General features: G+C 45.3%; 2 protein-coding genes across 3 annotated transcripts in view; one reads left to right on the top strand and one right to left on the bottom strand.

The window, feature by feature from the left end:
• Window positions 1-14,807, top strand: part of mrpl11 (mitochondrial ribosomal protein L11) — a 39,935-nt gene that overhangs the window by 15,395 nt on the left and 9,733 nt on the right. The window lies entirely within an intron of this gene.
• Window positions 5,918-6,982, bottom strand: tmem265 (transmembrane protein 265). Its single transcript, XM_041944255.1, has one exon. The coding sequence runs from the start codon at window positions 6,980-6,982 to the stop codon at window positions 5,918-5,920; it is 1,065 nt and encodes a 354-aa protein (XP_041800189.1).

Raw genomic sequence — 14,807 nt, 5'->3', positions numbered from 1 at the left:
TCTCATCCCATTTCTGCCTCTTTTATTCCTGCTGAAAAATACAGCAGCCAGGATTTTAACCGCTGCCAAGTGAAGAGACCGTAATAACCCAATTTTACCCCCTCTGAACTGTTTACCAGTTAGATGTATAATTGATTTAAACATTTTTACTGATCACATTTAAGGCTCAGCTAAATCTTCCTTCCTCTCAGCGACACTGGAGTCCTCTGAGCTGAGAATTAAGAAACTTGCGCTGTCACTCATCTCTCAACACTAAAGGTCACCGAGTTTTTCTCTTCGGCACATTCACCCAAAACCAGAAAATATCTCAGATTTTTTTTTTCACCTCGTAGCTTAATTTTGCATAACAGAAAATACCATACGCTGCAAAAAACTGCACAGTTGCCTTTTTCTTGACAGACAGAGGGCATATTTTTAATGGCAGCTTCCAATAGGCATACATAAAAACTCCAAAACGACAGTCATGCATTTTTTAACAGTCCTCAGAGTCTCTAACATCATATAAAACCTGCCGCAATGACATGAGTGCTGATATATCAGCATCAGTGGGCGTGTGTGGTATTTTTGGGTGTTCTTCCCCCAAAAAACACAGTTTCCTTTCACGAAGATGCCACGGTTAGGATCATTTTGAAGAATCTGAAATGTGCGACGGCTCGAGATATAACACTCAAAGTCTGTCGCGGTTTCTTTACCAGCAAATGTGCAGCGCAGTCTTTATCGCCTGTTTGTTTGGCCCATTTCACCTTTGAACACTTGTTCCTCACTAAGTCTGGTCCACATATTCTGTTTCAGCCGGAGGCGTGTTAAATAATCGATGAATGATTCCACTGAAATTATTTTATATGTGATTAGTTTTGATTGGAGTCTTGCACTAAGTTTCATGTTTCTGTTGTTTGAATCTGCTTTCTTGTGTTTTTTTCCTTTTAACCTCCACATTTCAGTTTTTTCCCACTTGTCTTTGATTTCATGAACCCAGCTAAGAAGTAGGTGCAATATATGAAGGGCTCATTTGGAAAAAACAGATTGATTTGATTTATTTTCCTTAAACATGATATTTTTTTACTGTGCTCTCCAGTGAATATCATTCAAACGGGTGCTGGTTTATTCATTCTAAGAAAAAGTTATCTGTTTTTGCAATAAGCTCTTAATATTATGACTAATTATTTTTTCAATTGATCAATTAATCATTTTGACTATTAAATGTCAGAAAATAGTGACAAATAGCCACTCACAATTTCACACTGTTGATGGTGACATATTCTAATTTCATTTTCTGGCAGACAGTCTGATAAAACATATATTTCATTTCAGTGGTGGAAAGTAGCCAAGTACATTTACTCAGGTACGTGTACTTTGCTTGAGTAACTCTACTTGTTTCTACTTTATACTTCTACTCCACTACATTTCAAAGTAAATACAGTACAGTACTTTTTTCTCCACCACATTAATTTGTGGTAGTGTTACATAAGTGAAAGACCTGAGTACTTCTTCCACCAACATTATATCAATGAATTCAATCTTTCCATTGGTTCAGTTCAAGGATTCGTGGTCAATGACTGTGTTGTTCGTTGTAAGAGCTGAGAGGCGGTTTCACTGTTCAAAAGCTCGTCATTATGTACAACAGTAAGTGAACGCATCGCCATTCACACAACCAAGTTCTGCCTGTCTTCAGTTCAGCAGTACGGTCGGTCTGTTGCTAATTCAAGCTGTTACGTTCAGTTCAGACAAAACAAACCCATACGAGCACTGTTTCGTCGTCTTTTCATAGGCTTTTAACGAGGAAGTAACATACTGTGAATCACAGCTGAGCTGACAGCGCTGCGCTCAGTCACCAGTAAGTGGAGCTCCACTGCTAGAAGCTACTTATTCACTCAGTGACAGTGTTGATTCAGTCGAGTCATCTCAGTTTAAAGATTTGTGGTTAAAGTTTAGATCATCTCTTGAACATCTCTTATTTACGATATGAAAAAGAGAAAAGCAGCAAATTCTCATGTTTGAGCAGCAAGAAACTTTTGACATTTAAGACGTAATCAAATTAATTAGCGTTTCATTTTCTGTCCATCAGCTAACTCAGGAATCGATGAAATGTTTCAACCCGAGTTCTTTCATTTCATTTGAGGATCAGGTCAACTGACCAGTTCTTATCTCCTGTTTTAGCCTGATGCTGCCCCGACATCTGAGACCAGTATTAGTATGCGTTTGTCTCCGGTATTGCGTTGCATATCATAAGAGTCTCCGAGTCTTTTGCATCATTTCTTTCTAGCAGAATATACTTTGAAGTTCTCTCCAAAAGCTGATGGTGTGTGCTATGATAAATGATTTAGACATCTGTCTGTTAAATGTGGCTCTTTCTGCCAGACAAGGTGGGTGTAAGCTCGAAGGCATACTGTAGCTGTCGCTGCGTCAGGGGTAATGAGGTGAGATAGGTTGTAACCAAGTGCTCAACCGAGCAAAACAAAGCCATATGTTTGTCTAAGGGTGCCTTCGTTTGGACTGTTTGGGATGTCACTGTTGTCTGTGCGGCGTTGTGTGCGTACGTCTCTCTCGCCGCCCGTGCTCCATCATGCTCACAGCGTGTGTAGCAAACGGTAAATAAATGGCAGTCGGCAGCAGCTCTGCTTTAGGCAGTGGCCCCAGCCCTTTAATCTTAGCCAGCCTCTCCTCCTCGTTTTTTTTCCTCATCTCTGACTAACCACCCTTGACAGGGGAAGTGCAGATAGGTAGGCTGCCTGTCGGCTGCGGGGCAAATTTAAACAAACGAGAGAAATAAAGGAAGGAACGGGAGACAAAAAGGGGAAACTGACAGCTTTGGTACAGGAGAATAATTATAGGCTAGAGTGAAATTAGCACAGGCGAATGGAGGGGAAGAATAGAGAGCAGTGGAGAGAGTGGCAAAAAGAAGAAAGAAAATAGGAAAGCAGCTTGCGCGCTTTTCTTCAGGAACAGGTTATGAGAGTCTGTGGGAGCTGAGGGAAAATGCTGAGCATTGTATGTAGAGCTTAACAGGTGTAACAAATTCTAGGAGGTAGTCATTTGCAGAGGCTGCTGCCTATGCAGTCACTGCTTTTAGTGTAATAGAAATATGAGAAGTTGCCCAACAGGGAGTGCATCCAGAATGCGTGCGTTTGAAATGTAGAGTGAGCAGGGAGAAGGAGATGAAAGAAAGAAGGTAGGTGAGAGTTGGATGCTGTCTACTACACTGCTTATCCCTCTGTGGTTTTCCCTTAAAAGTCTCTCTGAACCGGAGAGAAATTCCCCACTGAAACTTTAACTGAATTTCTTTTTGTGGCTGAGTGTACATTAGTCTTAATACATCCTGTGACTATAGCCTGTACATCAAGCATAAAGCAGTGAGAATAAGCGCCTGCGTTTTGACAAATAGCCTCAATTTCAATTAATAGGACCATTAAAGCTCAGAGGAGAGGCCGATGCATGCGTTTGCAGCCGCTGCGAGCGAGAGAGGCAGTTCACTCTGAAAAACATCACACACACTTACTACAAGTCTTGACATGCACACCCCATCACATCAAGACCTCTCTCTCTCTTTCAGCATTAAAGCCAGACAACAAGACAGCACGCTCAAGGATTACTGCGAGAGGATCCGAACTGATGGGGCCGCTGGCATAATTGTGATAAATGACGGCCTTTTGTCAGGGTGCCGCTACATAAAGCAAAGATCGCGCTTTTCCTAGCTTGAGTATGGGAGGGGGATCCATTCACCTCACCAGTTCCAGCACGAGTGAAACACAAAAACATGCAATTTTCTGTGACTGCAGAACAGGAGTTGATTGACTTTAATATAATGGCAGTTTTGAAAGTGTGAGGCAGCTATTTGTCCCTAAGGCCTCTTGGCCTTGAATAATTTGAACTGACTCCTGCTGGTTTTTCCCCTATGTGTGGGTGACAGGCTGCCAATAAGGCTCCTACATAATAGCCAATGAACTGTCAACACTGGGCGAGTATGAAACACTTTATTAGTTTGCACTCTGTCCTGGAGGTGTAGCTGACAACAGCTGTGGAATAACTTCACAGTATACACATGGTAATATGACCAAGTCCCACATGGTACACATAATGTGCACGCCTCATGACGACTCTGAGGCTCGTGGCTCCATGAGGAAACAAGGCACTTAACTGCACTGTACATCCTCTACACCTGCTGCTCTGACCCATAATCCCACGATGCACCAAATACGACATCCACATCTTCATAAATCAGTGAATGCCTGGCTCCATCAATAATTCAAATGGAATTAAAAAGTTTTAACTCTTTCATCACAAGTGAAAAAGGGGATTTGAGGGTTGGACAGGCAGCCAGACAGTTTTTTCTTCTTCTTTTTGAAAATGACTAAGACTTGAAACAAGTACAGACGACAGCAAAACATGAATTTTGAATGTGTTCTGAAACTGTAAAGGGATTACTTACATTGGTATTCTGTCTTTGTAAACAATGTACTAAAATAGGCCCTTACTGTAGTTTGAGTTGCAACAGGATTAAGATGATGCAAAATGCTTATTGCCCATCTTTAAGCCCTACCATTGAAAGAGTTTATTTATGGAAACAGCATCTTTCATAAATATTTCCCATCTTGAGTTATGCACATTTTGTTGTGCTAAAATCGTTACTGGATGGTTTTAACATCAACAACAGTATGCATTTCAAAAATCACCTCTAGCTGATGCTCAAATTCTGCATTTAAATCAAGTAAAAGACAAAAAGCACGGTTTGGCAGGGATGGCCGGGCATGAGGCCCATGAGTCTGCAGGTTTTCACTCCAACCAAACACCAGTGAGTGATTTCACTGATTAATATTTCCTGCCAGGCAACTAATAAGTAATAACAGCTGGTGTTTCCCTTTGGTTTGGATGAAAATCTGGCACCACAACTCTTGGTGTGGGAATCCTCCAAGGGGTTGTAATAATAAATATGGGAGGTCATGACATAAAAAGATATCTGTTATAAGAGGAGAAAACATCCACTACACATATTATGTTTATTGTGGTTTTCTGACTCTTCTCTAATCTTTTTTTTATTATGAAAAAGTGGATAGCTTTACCCCTGCAGGCCTCTGAAACCTATTGAAATAAGAAAAATCTAAGGAGGGAGCATCTCTTGAGATTGTGAGCAGACTTTGATTTTAAGGGCCACAAGCCAAAGAGGTTTGGATTCACTGGGTTAGACTCTACATTGAAATATTTGAGCAGTGTGAGGAGTGTGAGTTTAACTGGTAGATGGCTTTTGAATCATGTCTCTGTGGTACTGATGGGAAAAATAAATCATCCCTCCCCTGTATTAAACTTTCTCTGTGAAGGTTCCCTGTAAAGCGACAGAAAATGTACACTAAAGGTCACTATAGGTCTGTATTTTGGCATCTAATGGCAAAAGAGTGTTGACCTAATTTTCCCCACAAACCACATTAACTGAACTCATATTTAAAAAAATAAGTCACAGATGATTGTTCCCCAGCTGCAAACTGATACTGTACATGGGAGTAAATCAGAATTCATCAGAATTAAAACCGTTATGAAGAAGACCTCAAACTGCATCCTCAAGGTGTCAACACATCTGTGGCAGTCTGAGCAATTGTGCCCGGATTAAAGAGGGGAAAACACACAACTAGACTTCAACATACATTTCTGGAATATTCTTTACAGTCTGATAGATGTGTTCACAGTGTTCAATTTAAAAATACACTCCCACAAATCACAGTAATGCAGTTTGAGTTAATCTTAGCACAACAAAATGTGCTGACAGCCAAGCTTGCCAAATGCATTTCCACAGTTTTGCATTGTATCCATCACAGTTGTGCCGAAATTCAACACAAGTTATCTGTTTGGACGTGATACCCACTCGGCTGTTCCGACTTTTGGATGTGGGTACATGCTTTTATGCATGCGTGCATGTTCAGAGAACTCTCTAGAGTTCATGGGAGATGAAAGAGGGTCCTAAGGGCGTCTCTGTGGGCTCCAGGCTGACGTGGGAGAGAGTGTGGCTCTGAGAGCGAGACAGTGTGTGATAATGAGTGGGAGGGGCTTTCCCCTGGGCCTGGCCCTCCCCCTGCCCTGAACTCTGGCTTGGCAGGGTCGAGTCTCCTGGTTCTGCTCCAGCCACAGTCCCAGCTCCTGCAGCACCGCTCTCCTGCTTGTGTCTCTCCCAGGCTGAGCTCAGCTTCACAGCCAGAGCGAGCAGGTTCTTCCCCAGGAACACGGTGGACACACGAGAGTCCCTGTACCACAGCATGCCTGTGCCCCTCAGGGCCAGGGTGAAGATATTGATAGTGACCAAGCTGAGCCAAGGGTACAAAGCCTCCTTACGGGGCCCCCTCTGTCCTGGCAGGCTGGTGGCCCCCAGCTCTGTGAGGGCCACGCATGGCAGCAGCAGCAGGAGGGCGTAGCAGTAAAAGAAGACCAGGCCCTCGGCCCAGATGGGCAACCTCTGCTCAACGACCCCTCCAGTCCCTGCTGCAGCCCCTCCTTGGGCCTCCCACAGCCCTGCCTGCAGGTCCAGCACATCCAGCAGGTCCACTACTACCCACAGGAGCCGGCCCCGTACCTCCTGCTTCCTGCGCTGCGGGGTCATGTGGTCAGCTCCCGTCAGGATAAGAAACAGGGAGGGCAGGCAGATGGACAGCAGGAGCGTCAGGGTCTTCCGGGCCAGTGGGTCGGGTGGCCGCCGCTCCTGCCTGTAGTTGTGGCAGACAAAGAAGAGCTTGAGCTGGAGCAGGGACAGGAACAGGAACCAGAGGGCGTTGGCAAAACCACGACGTGGGGACCGCGCCTCTGATACCACGCCGGCGGACACGAAGCGCAGCGCGAGCAGGAAGCCCACATCACCTAGCAACACTGCCGCATACTGCCACACACTTGGTCCCGGAAGACCACGCGCTCCCAGCATGCTCTGCTCCAGCAGGTAGAGGTCCACCACCGCCATCGTGCTCACCGTGACCAGGGTTGATACGCACACCTGGGGCGTGGGCACCATGCCTGAAAGAGACACACATATGCACCGTGGTAAATCTGTTTCATCGACAGAATTCAAACTCTGCTCACATCGCTTTACACGGTGCCATCTGTTCTCTGTGAAACTGACAAGTCTGCAGGATAAGAACATGTTTGTTTTTTCCTGCATTAATTCAGACCAAATGTAAAACATTTTTGTGCTTGTTGCTATGGTTTAAGACATTGGCTGCCTAGTAAGCAGTGAGTGCCCTTCATCTTTGGCCAGAGCTACATCTACCCTGGCTGCTCAAGCTGAGAAGCCTGTTAAATTGTGTGTCTTTTTTTTTTTACTCTGTGGCTCTTTGAATTAAATAGTCTTCATTTTCCGTAAAGGTCTTAACATCAGCTTCTTTTTGATTCTGAAAAGTTCTGTTTGTTGTTGTTGTTTCTGTTCTTTTTTTTTTTTGGACTCATCTTATTCATTATTAATTAATTGCATTCAGGCGCAGCTAGGTGCCCTGTCAAAGCCTTTTCTTTGCCTCTATAGTCTGCCATGTTTATTCTCACACTGTGCTGCAGTCTTTAATCATCGCAAATTCCCCTCTCATTTCAGATGAATATTGATAACTTGCTATTTGTTTAGAGATGCGTTTGACTTGTGTGTTTGTGTACACACCGTGTACGTCTGGGTGAGAGCATGCGGGCAATGCTAATTTGGCTGAATATGCAGGTTCATTTTTTTTATGTGTTGCAGCTCATACCTCAGCCACGGACAGTATAAACCTCAGTATTGACATGGCGTGAGAAATGATCATTGACTTTACAGCGTAATCGAATCGACGTCTCTTTATCGTATAAAGCACAGCACAGACCGGTGGACTGTCTGTTATCTGCTCAGCACCACTCGGGGGGTGTCAACCCCTCAACTGGATCGATGAGATTATAATATAAAATCATTACCAGCTCAGATGTGTTGTAATGGCAACAGTTGAGCGTGATCGAGCGAAAGATTGTCAGCGTGATTGCGGCCTCTGAGAGAAGTCTGCCGGTGTAAAGTGTGAATTGATATCTTTCCAATGGAAGACGCATCACTTCCCTCACTGTAAGACTAACAGGAGCTCTGCCGTCTCCTCAGTGCTGTTTGAATCATTGAAAAGGGCTGAGGAACTCCGCTGGGTGAAAAAAGGGGGTTTTGAGATTGCCTATGCATGTGTGGAGAAGCAGAATGAGCATACGACTGCAAGTGAAAGATTAATAGGCCTCTTGGCTTTCTACATGCCTAATAAAGTGTTACTGCATGATGGTAATAGTTCATAAATAAGCTCAAGGGGAGAAGGGGTGAAAATGATGAAGAGGAAAAGACTCAAATACAGATACAAAGTGACTTCCGCCCACTTATATGAAGACATGCGTTTCCTGAGCCAGCTTGGCCTGGATGAATCCAAATGTATTCATCACCGAGGGTATTGAAATATCGCAGACATTAGGGTTTGTTCTGAAACAGATGAATCAAAGAGATGAGGAAAGGAACGATCTCGGCTGATTAATCCGCCGGGAGGCATGGTGGGAGGACGGGCATGGATCATGCCAGCATTCGTAATATCTGATTGTCTATGAAGCCTTTTGTCTCAGCACCGCAACTTGATTATCATTCCCCAAAAATTGAATGAATTTCACCGAGCCACAGATTGAGAGGATATTGGAATTTAAATTTGGCTTTTCTTTCTCAGGGAGCAAACCGGAGAGGAGGGGATGGAGAAGTTTACAGCCACTGTTGCAGCTGGCTTTTCCTCGAGGTCGTGCCTCTTAAGTTATTCCACCTGCGCCTTAAATTTCACCCCGGAAATCTCCCTGTCAGCCCGTGTTTGTGTTTTGACTCCCTGTCAACGCTGTGTAATTTATTCTGTCCTGAGTGAGGGACCGGGATGACAGCCCGTGTGTCCACTCAGCTCATCAATAATGGCCAAATTCATCATTCCCCTGTCGGGGAAGTGACACTGCTGTTGACAAGGTGAGGTAACCTATTTCGCTGTAAGCATGAGTAATGGCATGTAATAGTGCAGGTGAAAGATGAGTTCATTTTAGGGGTTCTTTTTCCTGCTGCGAGTGCTTGTTCTGTTCTGCTCTGAAAAGCCATTTTTTCTGTACAGTTCTTGTCTTAAAGCTTATCATGTGTGACAGTAGTGGACAGGGCTCTCCCTCCACCTGCGCCAGTGTCTAAGTAATCATCCCAAAAAGCTCTTTGCAACAAACACCCACACTGACAGAGATAAAGCAAGGGGTGGGGTTTGCCACTTGCACTTGTTTTCTATTAATATTGGGTGATTTCCAGGTGGACAGAAATCCATGTAAGGCAAAAAGATGAGTCTGTCTACACCCACAGTTTATTTCCATAAACACGCCTCATAGAGCTCCAAATTACATCAAAGAGGAGAAACCCTCACAAGTTATCACAGGTGCCGCTGGAGCAACAAGGGCATCAGGACAACATCTATGCCATAATGTGCAAACTGATTCATTAATAGAGGGCCAGGCGATGTGCAATCCCTGATAGTGCACTGCTGGATAAATCCCCTCCCCAGACTTAAAGCCACATGACTGAAACATCTGTTGATTTGTCAGGTAGCAGCCAAAGTGTTGCCTGAGGACCTTGTTTTTTTTGTTTGTTTGTTGTTGTTGCTTTTTTTTTTAAACAGAGTTATCACGTTTATTTCTTTTATAAAATTTGCGGTTATCATTTTTCTGCCCCAGCATGCAGTGCTGTGGTGCGACGTCTTGCATCCTCTGGCAATTTAACAATCTGTATTAAACCGCTTCCCTGCAACACCTGTTTCATAACTGCCCTATTAACAGCAGGTATTGTCGGCTTATCCGTGCATGCCTGGTAGTAAAGTGAAGCTTTAGTTACCCAAACCATTCGTCTTGCACTTGGGCTCGATCCTCCTGGCTTGATTTACAGCAAGTAAAGCCTTTTTTCCCCCCACCAAGTAGAAGCGCCGTCGGTGACCAATAAAGTCTCTTTTATTGTCGTTGATGAGCCGGGCGCGGTGATAAAGTCCTACAGTCCGGGTGTTTGTACACAGTCAGGCTCCAGGAGAAGGCTCATCTCGAGGCTGCGAGAGGGGGAAAGTCATCCACAGCCACACCAAGCAGACCCGAGTTTGCGGGAACAAAAAAAAAAAAAAAAAAACGGCTCACACTTAATCAAGATTTCCTCCCGCCGTGCAGATCTGGCGTGGCCGACATCTCCGATGGCTCCGCGGTTTGTTGCAGAGGCTCGATGTGGTTCTGAATCTGGATCTGTCACCTCCCGCAGTGTCTGCTTCTGTTCTGCTGCTGTCGGGTTTATCTTTTGACACGGCAGCGGGGGCAGAGAGCCGTGCAGGGGGCTGCTGCTGCTGCTGCTGCTGCTCCTGCTGCTGCTGCTCGCTCGAGCTCCGGCTGTTGCGGAGCGGCCGGGGAAGTCGGTCAGAAGTGGAAAGGCAGCATCAGCGGCGACGCGGAATCGTTGAAGTGGGGACCGCAGACCGATCCAGCGAGAGAAAGATGGCTCGTGTGAGAGCAGGCAGAGCGCTGCAACGCGGAGACGAGGACGAGGGAGAAAGTCACTCACGCTGTCCGAGTTTGGATGTGCTGTTAATTTGTAAGCATGTTACGTGCTCCAGTCCAGACCTCCCACCCTCCCCGATTTTCTCCTCCTCTCCTCAACCATCAGCTGTGGAAGTTAAGCTGGAGGATGCTATGAATACTTGAAAGCACCCAGTTACAGTATACTCATTGGTTATGGTAATCATGATGATGCCACTCGCAGAAGATTAGTTGCATTGTTCGGGAGCAGGCTGATACCTTATTTACCCTTCCTCGCTCCAAATGAGAGCGGAGGAAGTGGAGCGAAAGATGCTTGTAGCCTGTAGACACATTTAGAGCTCAAAAGGCAGATGTTACAACTTTAATTAGTCCTCCTTCTGTCTGCTTACTGTCTTAGCCACACAAGGAAATCATCCCTCTGTTGTAGATTAACTCATTACAGTCGGCTTATTGCATACTTAAACAGAGGGATTGGGAATTTCTGAAGCAGATCTGGCCCAAAATGAATTTTTATGGAAACAGTGTTAAAAGACGGCTGCTTTCCTCATTGAAGAATTTAATTTTGGCTCCTTTGTTGGCCACAGGCGCTATTTATTTATTTATTTTTTATTATTTTAAAGGAATTTCCTAGCGTCACCTTGCCTTCAAGGTACTGCTTCTTCAAGTGTATCTGTAGGTATTCCAATCTGCACCTTTAGCAAAGGCTCAAGTCCTGAACCCCCTCGTTTCTATGGCTCTGAGTGTGCCGGGTTCATTTTAGAGTGAGAGGTTTAATCAGACTGGTGAGAAAGGGGATGGAGAGTCATCTTTCTTGTCAGATTCAGCTCTGCGCTCTGCTGGCTTCTAAGAGAAGAGAGATTTTCCATTTTCCTCACTTCAGCGTGGGGTTTTTTCTTCTTCTTCTTCTTGTTCTTCTTCTTTCTGTCACCCATCTCCTCTTGTTTATCCTATTCTCTCCCGCATCCTGCTATTGTGCTTCTGTTTTCTTTCTTTTTGTTCCCCGTGGGTGTGGTTGAAGGTCATTCTGCGCACTGGCTCACTTTCAGAGAGGAGCGAGAGAGAAAGGGGGGAGTGAGGCAGGAAAAAGGACAGGACAGAACAGTGAGAATAGCAGAGGAGGGCGAGGGGCAGCCAGGCGGACAGGCTGCCCACAGTACTGTGCAGTCATCACTTTTTGCTTCAGACATGATTGGGGAAGTTTGGAAGGACACATGGGGTTACAGACTGTCCAAGAATGCTAAAGGCGTCAACAGTGAACAATGCTCCACATTAGCCGTAAGGCTGACCTCCGCAGACATGGCAAACACGGAGGCCTTAATCCCTTCACCTCCCTCCTGGTGGCTTTTACTCTGTGTCATCTCAGAGTATGAGGCATGAATTAAAAGAGTGTGCCGCCGATTTAGCATTGCTCTCCTGTAACGTTTTCAGACTCATGATGGACAGTAACAAAAAAAAAAAAAAATCAAAATCAATACGGCAGAACCAGATATGTCTTTTTGTCTCTGTGCAGTCTTCTTCCTTGTCAAAACCGGGTGCCTACATTACCAGCAATGCAACTGGACCGCCAGCAGTTTGGTTTGGGATTTTGGTGTGTTATGCTAGTAAGTGCTAATGTAGCCTCGAGCATTAGCCTCAAGTCAAGATGAGGAGAAGGCTTCAGATTTTTGTTATTTTCAGACGTATCTACGGCCACAAGCGAGGCTGACTCAAGTGACATCACCTGAGTCAGATTGTCAGACTGCGCAGCTCCATCTGAAACCACAAAAGGCTTCATACAGCTGTTTCACAAATGCGCTAGCGCTCCCCAAGAGATAGAAACACTTTGGTGTGTAAAATCGATGCAGTTCTTCTTTAAAAAAACCAAACATATTTGTCGTGTACAAAATTCACTAGTATCTGTCTGAATACTCCACAAACACAACAGGCTTTGTTAAAGCATTGCTATCCGTTGCTGTTGCAGCCAGACTTTATTCCAGCTCCTGACTCTCTTTTCTTTGTGTGTCTCTCCTCCACTTGTCAGCGTATCATGTGATTGTTCAGTCGTCTCCAGCGTGGAGCCTCAGCCGCAGTTCAGGCTCCTGTGTTTCTGCTGCAGCCTCCGCACGTGATTAATCATGTGAAGTGGCAAAAAGCACAACACTGTCAAGACTGTGAGGGAGACCTAATGGAGTTGAAAATGGGATGTTTTGTCGTGATGCAATCCATTTTGTTCCACCTTCGCCCGCTCGCTCGCTTTCATGCTTTCACCATGCCCTCAAACAGCAAATTCTTCTTCTGGTGCCAGGTACCAAAAAGTGGAGGCTGCATCTATTTTAAGCAAAGATCCAGACAGCAACAACGCTGTGAAGAGAAGTTTTGGCTTGTTTTGGTTGTTATAACGAGGAGTCTCTGAATTTGGTTTGTTCCGTTAGCTCGGCGCTCACGCCCATTTGAACAGCGCTCCTCGGCTCTTTTATGCAGGCCTGTGTATTGGCCTCAGCACAGTTCACTGGAGGCTGAGGGTGAAAATCGTTTTCATTTTCCACTTTTAAGACTAATCCACTGATTCCAGGGTGGAAAATCAAGTAAAATGCATGTCCAGCGTGAACTCAATTTATTTTGTGCTGTTTGCTGTGTGCGTTTGTGTCTGTTAGACCTGAACTGACCCGCTGTGCTCACTCTCAGTTACCCCCTCTGCAGCTGAGGGTTCAACATGAAACCTAATCAGCTGTATGACGCTACAATGGGGCTGAATGTGATAAAATGCCAACAGCGGAGCAGATTAAATGAACAAGGTAATGAAGGTAATGAATGAGAGTGTTTCACACTGAAGAGTTTAATTAACCTCGCCTCCCACCAGCCTCTCTCCACTGTAACACCTTCGCCACCGTATCGCAGCCCTCCTCTGGGTCGACCGCCCGGGGCCATTTATCGAGTAGCCTTGTGTGCCAGGGGCAATTAATCCCGCCTCCTGCCCCAAGGCCTTATCCTGCGTCTGTGTCCTTTATCTCCATGTTTGCCACGCTTCCATAAGCACAATACTTCTCTTGACCTACTCTCTTTCTCATCTACCTCCATCTCACCCCCCCACCCCTCCTCCTTTCCTTTTCTCTTCCTCTCTCATTTCTTTCTTTTTTTTCCCCTCTGTTCTCTCGCTTGCACAGACACCTGCGACCACATACAGTGAACACTTCCTCACCGTCAGCAGTCCCTGGCAGCTTAATATGCACACGTACCCACTCTTGAACTGATAGTCTTGTCAGATTGAAATGAGGCTGAAGTGTTCATACATAAACATACACACACACACACTCACCCATATTCATGAGGACCTCCTGCGGCCTTCGCTTTGCTTCTAGTTCACCTCGGTCAAACAAACCTCGTCTCTTTGTTCAAATATTGACCACGATCACTGGCCACATTCTGACAACTTTTATACACCTCAGCTGTCTCTCTCTTTCCCATTCCTGTCTCTCCTCCCCTACACACACACACACACACACACACACACACACACACACACACACACACACACACACACACACACACCATCCTGCCACACCAGTGCTACATCTTGTTAAAAAGAGTTAGTGAAGCTGAAAGGCCAATCACATTAACACGGAGGGAGTGTCAAAAAAGAGTGCGGAGAATATGGTGGAAGGGTCAAATCAAATGGACACTTCTCAGATTTTAATTGCAAATGCCTAATTGCTCCCATAATTATGAGTAATAAGACTCGGCCACGCTGATCTTGAATGGATCATGTAGCAATTACTCACCACTGTCGCTGCTGGATTTGACGGCGAGAAATATCTCCGTAGATTAGCGTTTAATCCCGGTGCCCAGGATCTCAGAAGTCTTTGAAGATGTGCGGCTGAATGTCCTTGTCCACAGCCGGCGTGGAAGGCCCCGCCTTGGGTGATGGGCTGCAGCCATTTTATACTGGAGAGCACCCGGCTCTAATCAGTCATGGTGGAAGAGAGAGGATTTATCCAGCAGCTCGGACTCGAGGATGATTAGATGCTCAGATGCAGTGAGCGGGGTTAGCGATTTGGCCAGGGCATGAATGTTACTGTTCCAGCGCTCTTTCTCTCTCGCTCTCTGATAAATGTCATGTGAAGTTGGAGGAGCCAACCTTGAAAGTTGTGTTCACGGCACACCAGCCCTCTGCCACATTTACAGAGTGTGATTGCAATTACTAACATGGTTCAATTTGCGGTAATTACTGCAGTTAAACTATTAAATAGCCCGAGGACAGAATGAAACTTGCTCACGCTGTCATTTTCAGAATGTGAGATGCT

Source organism: Chelmon rostratus, chromosome 9, assembly GCF_017976325.1.
Source record: "Chelmon rostratus isolate fCheRos1 chromosome 9, fCheRos1.pri, whole genome shotgun sequence".
NCBI classification, from domain to species: domain Eukaryota; kingdom Metazoa; phylum Chordata; class Actinopteri; order Chaetodontiformes; family Chaetodontidae; genus Chelmon; species Chelmon rostratus.
The sequence above is the reverse complement of the archived record's forward strand: the minus strand, read 5'-3'. Positions and strand labels throughout refer to the sequence as shown.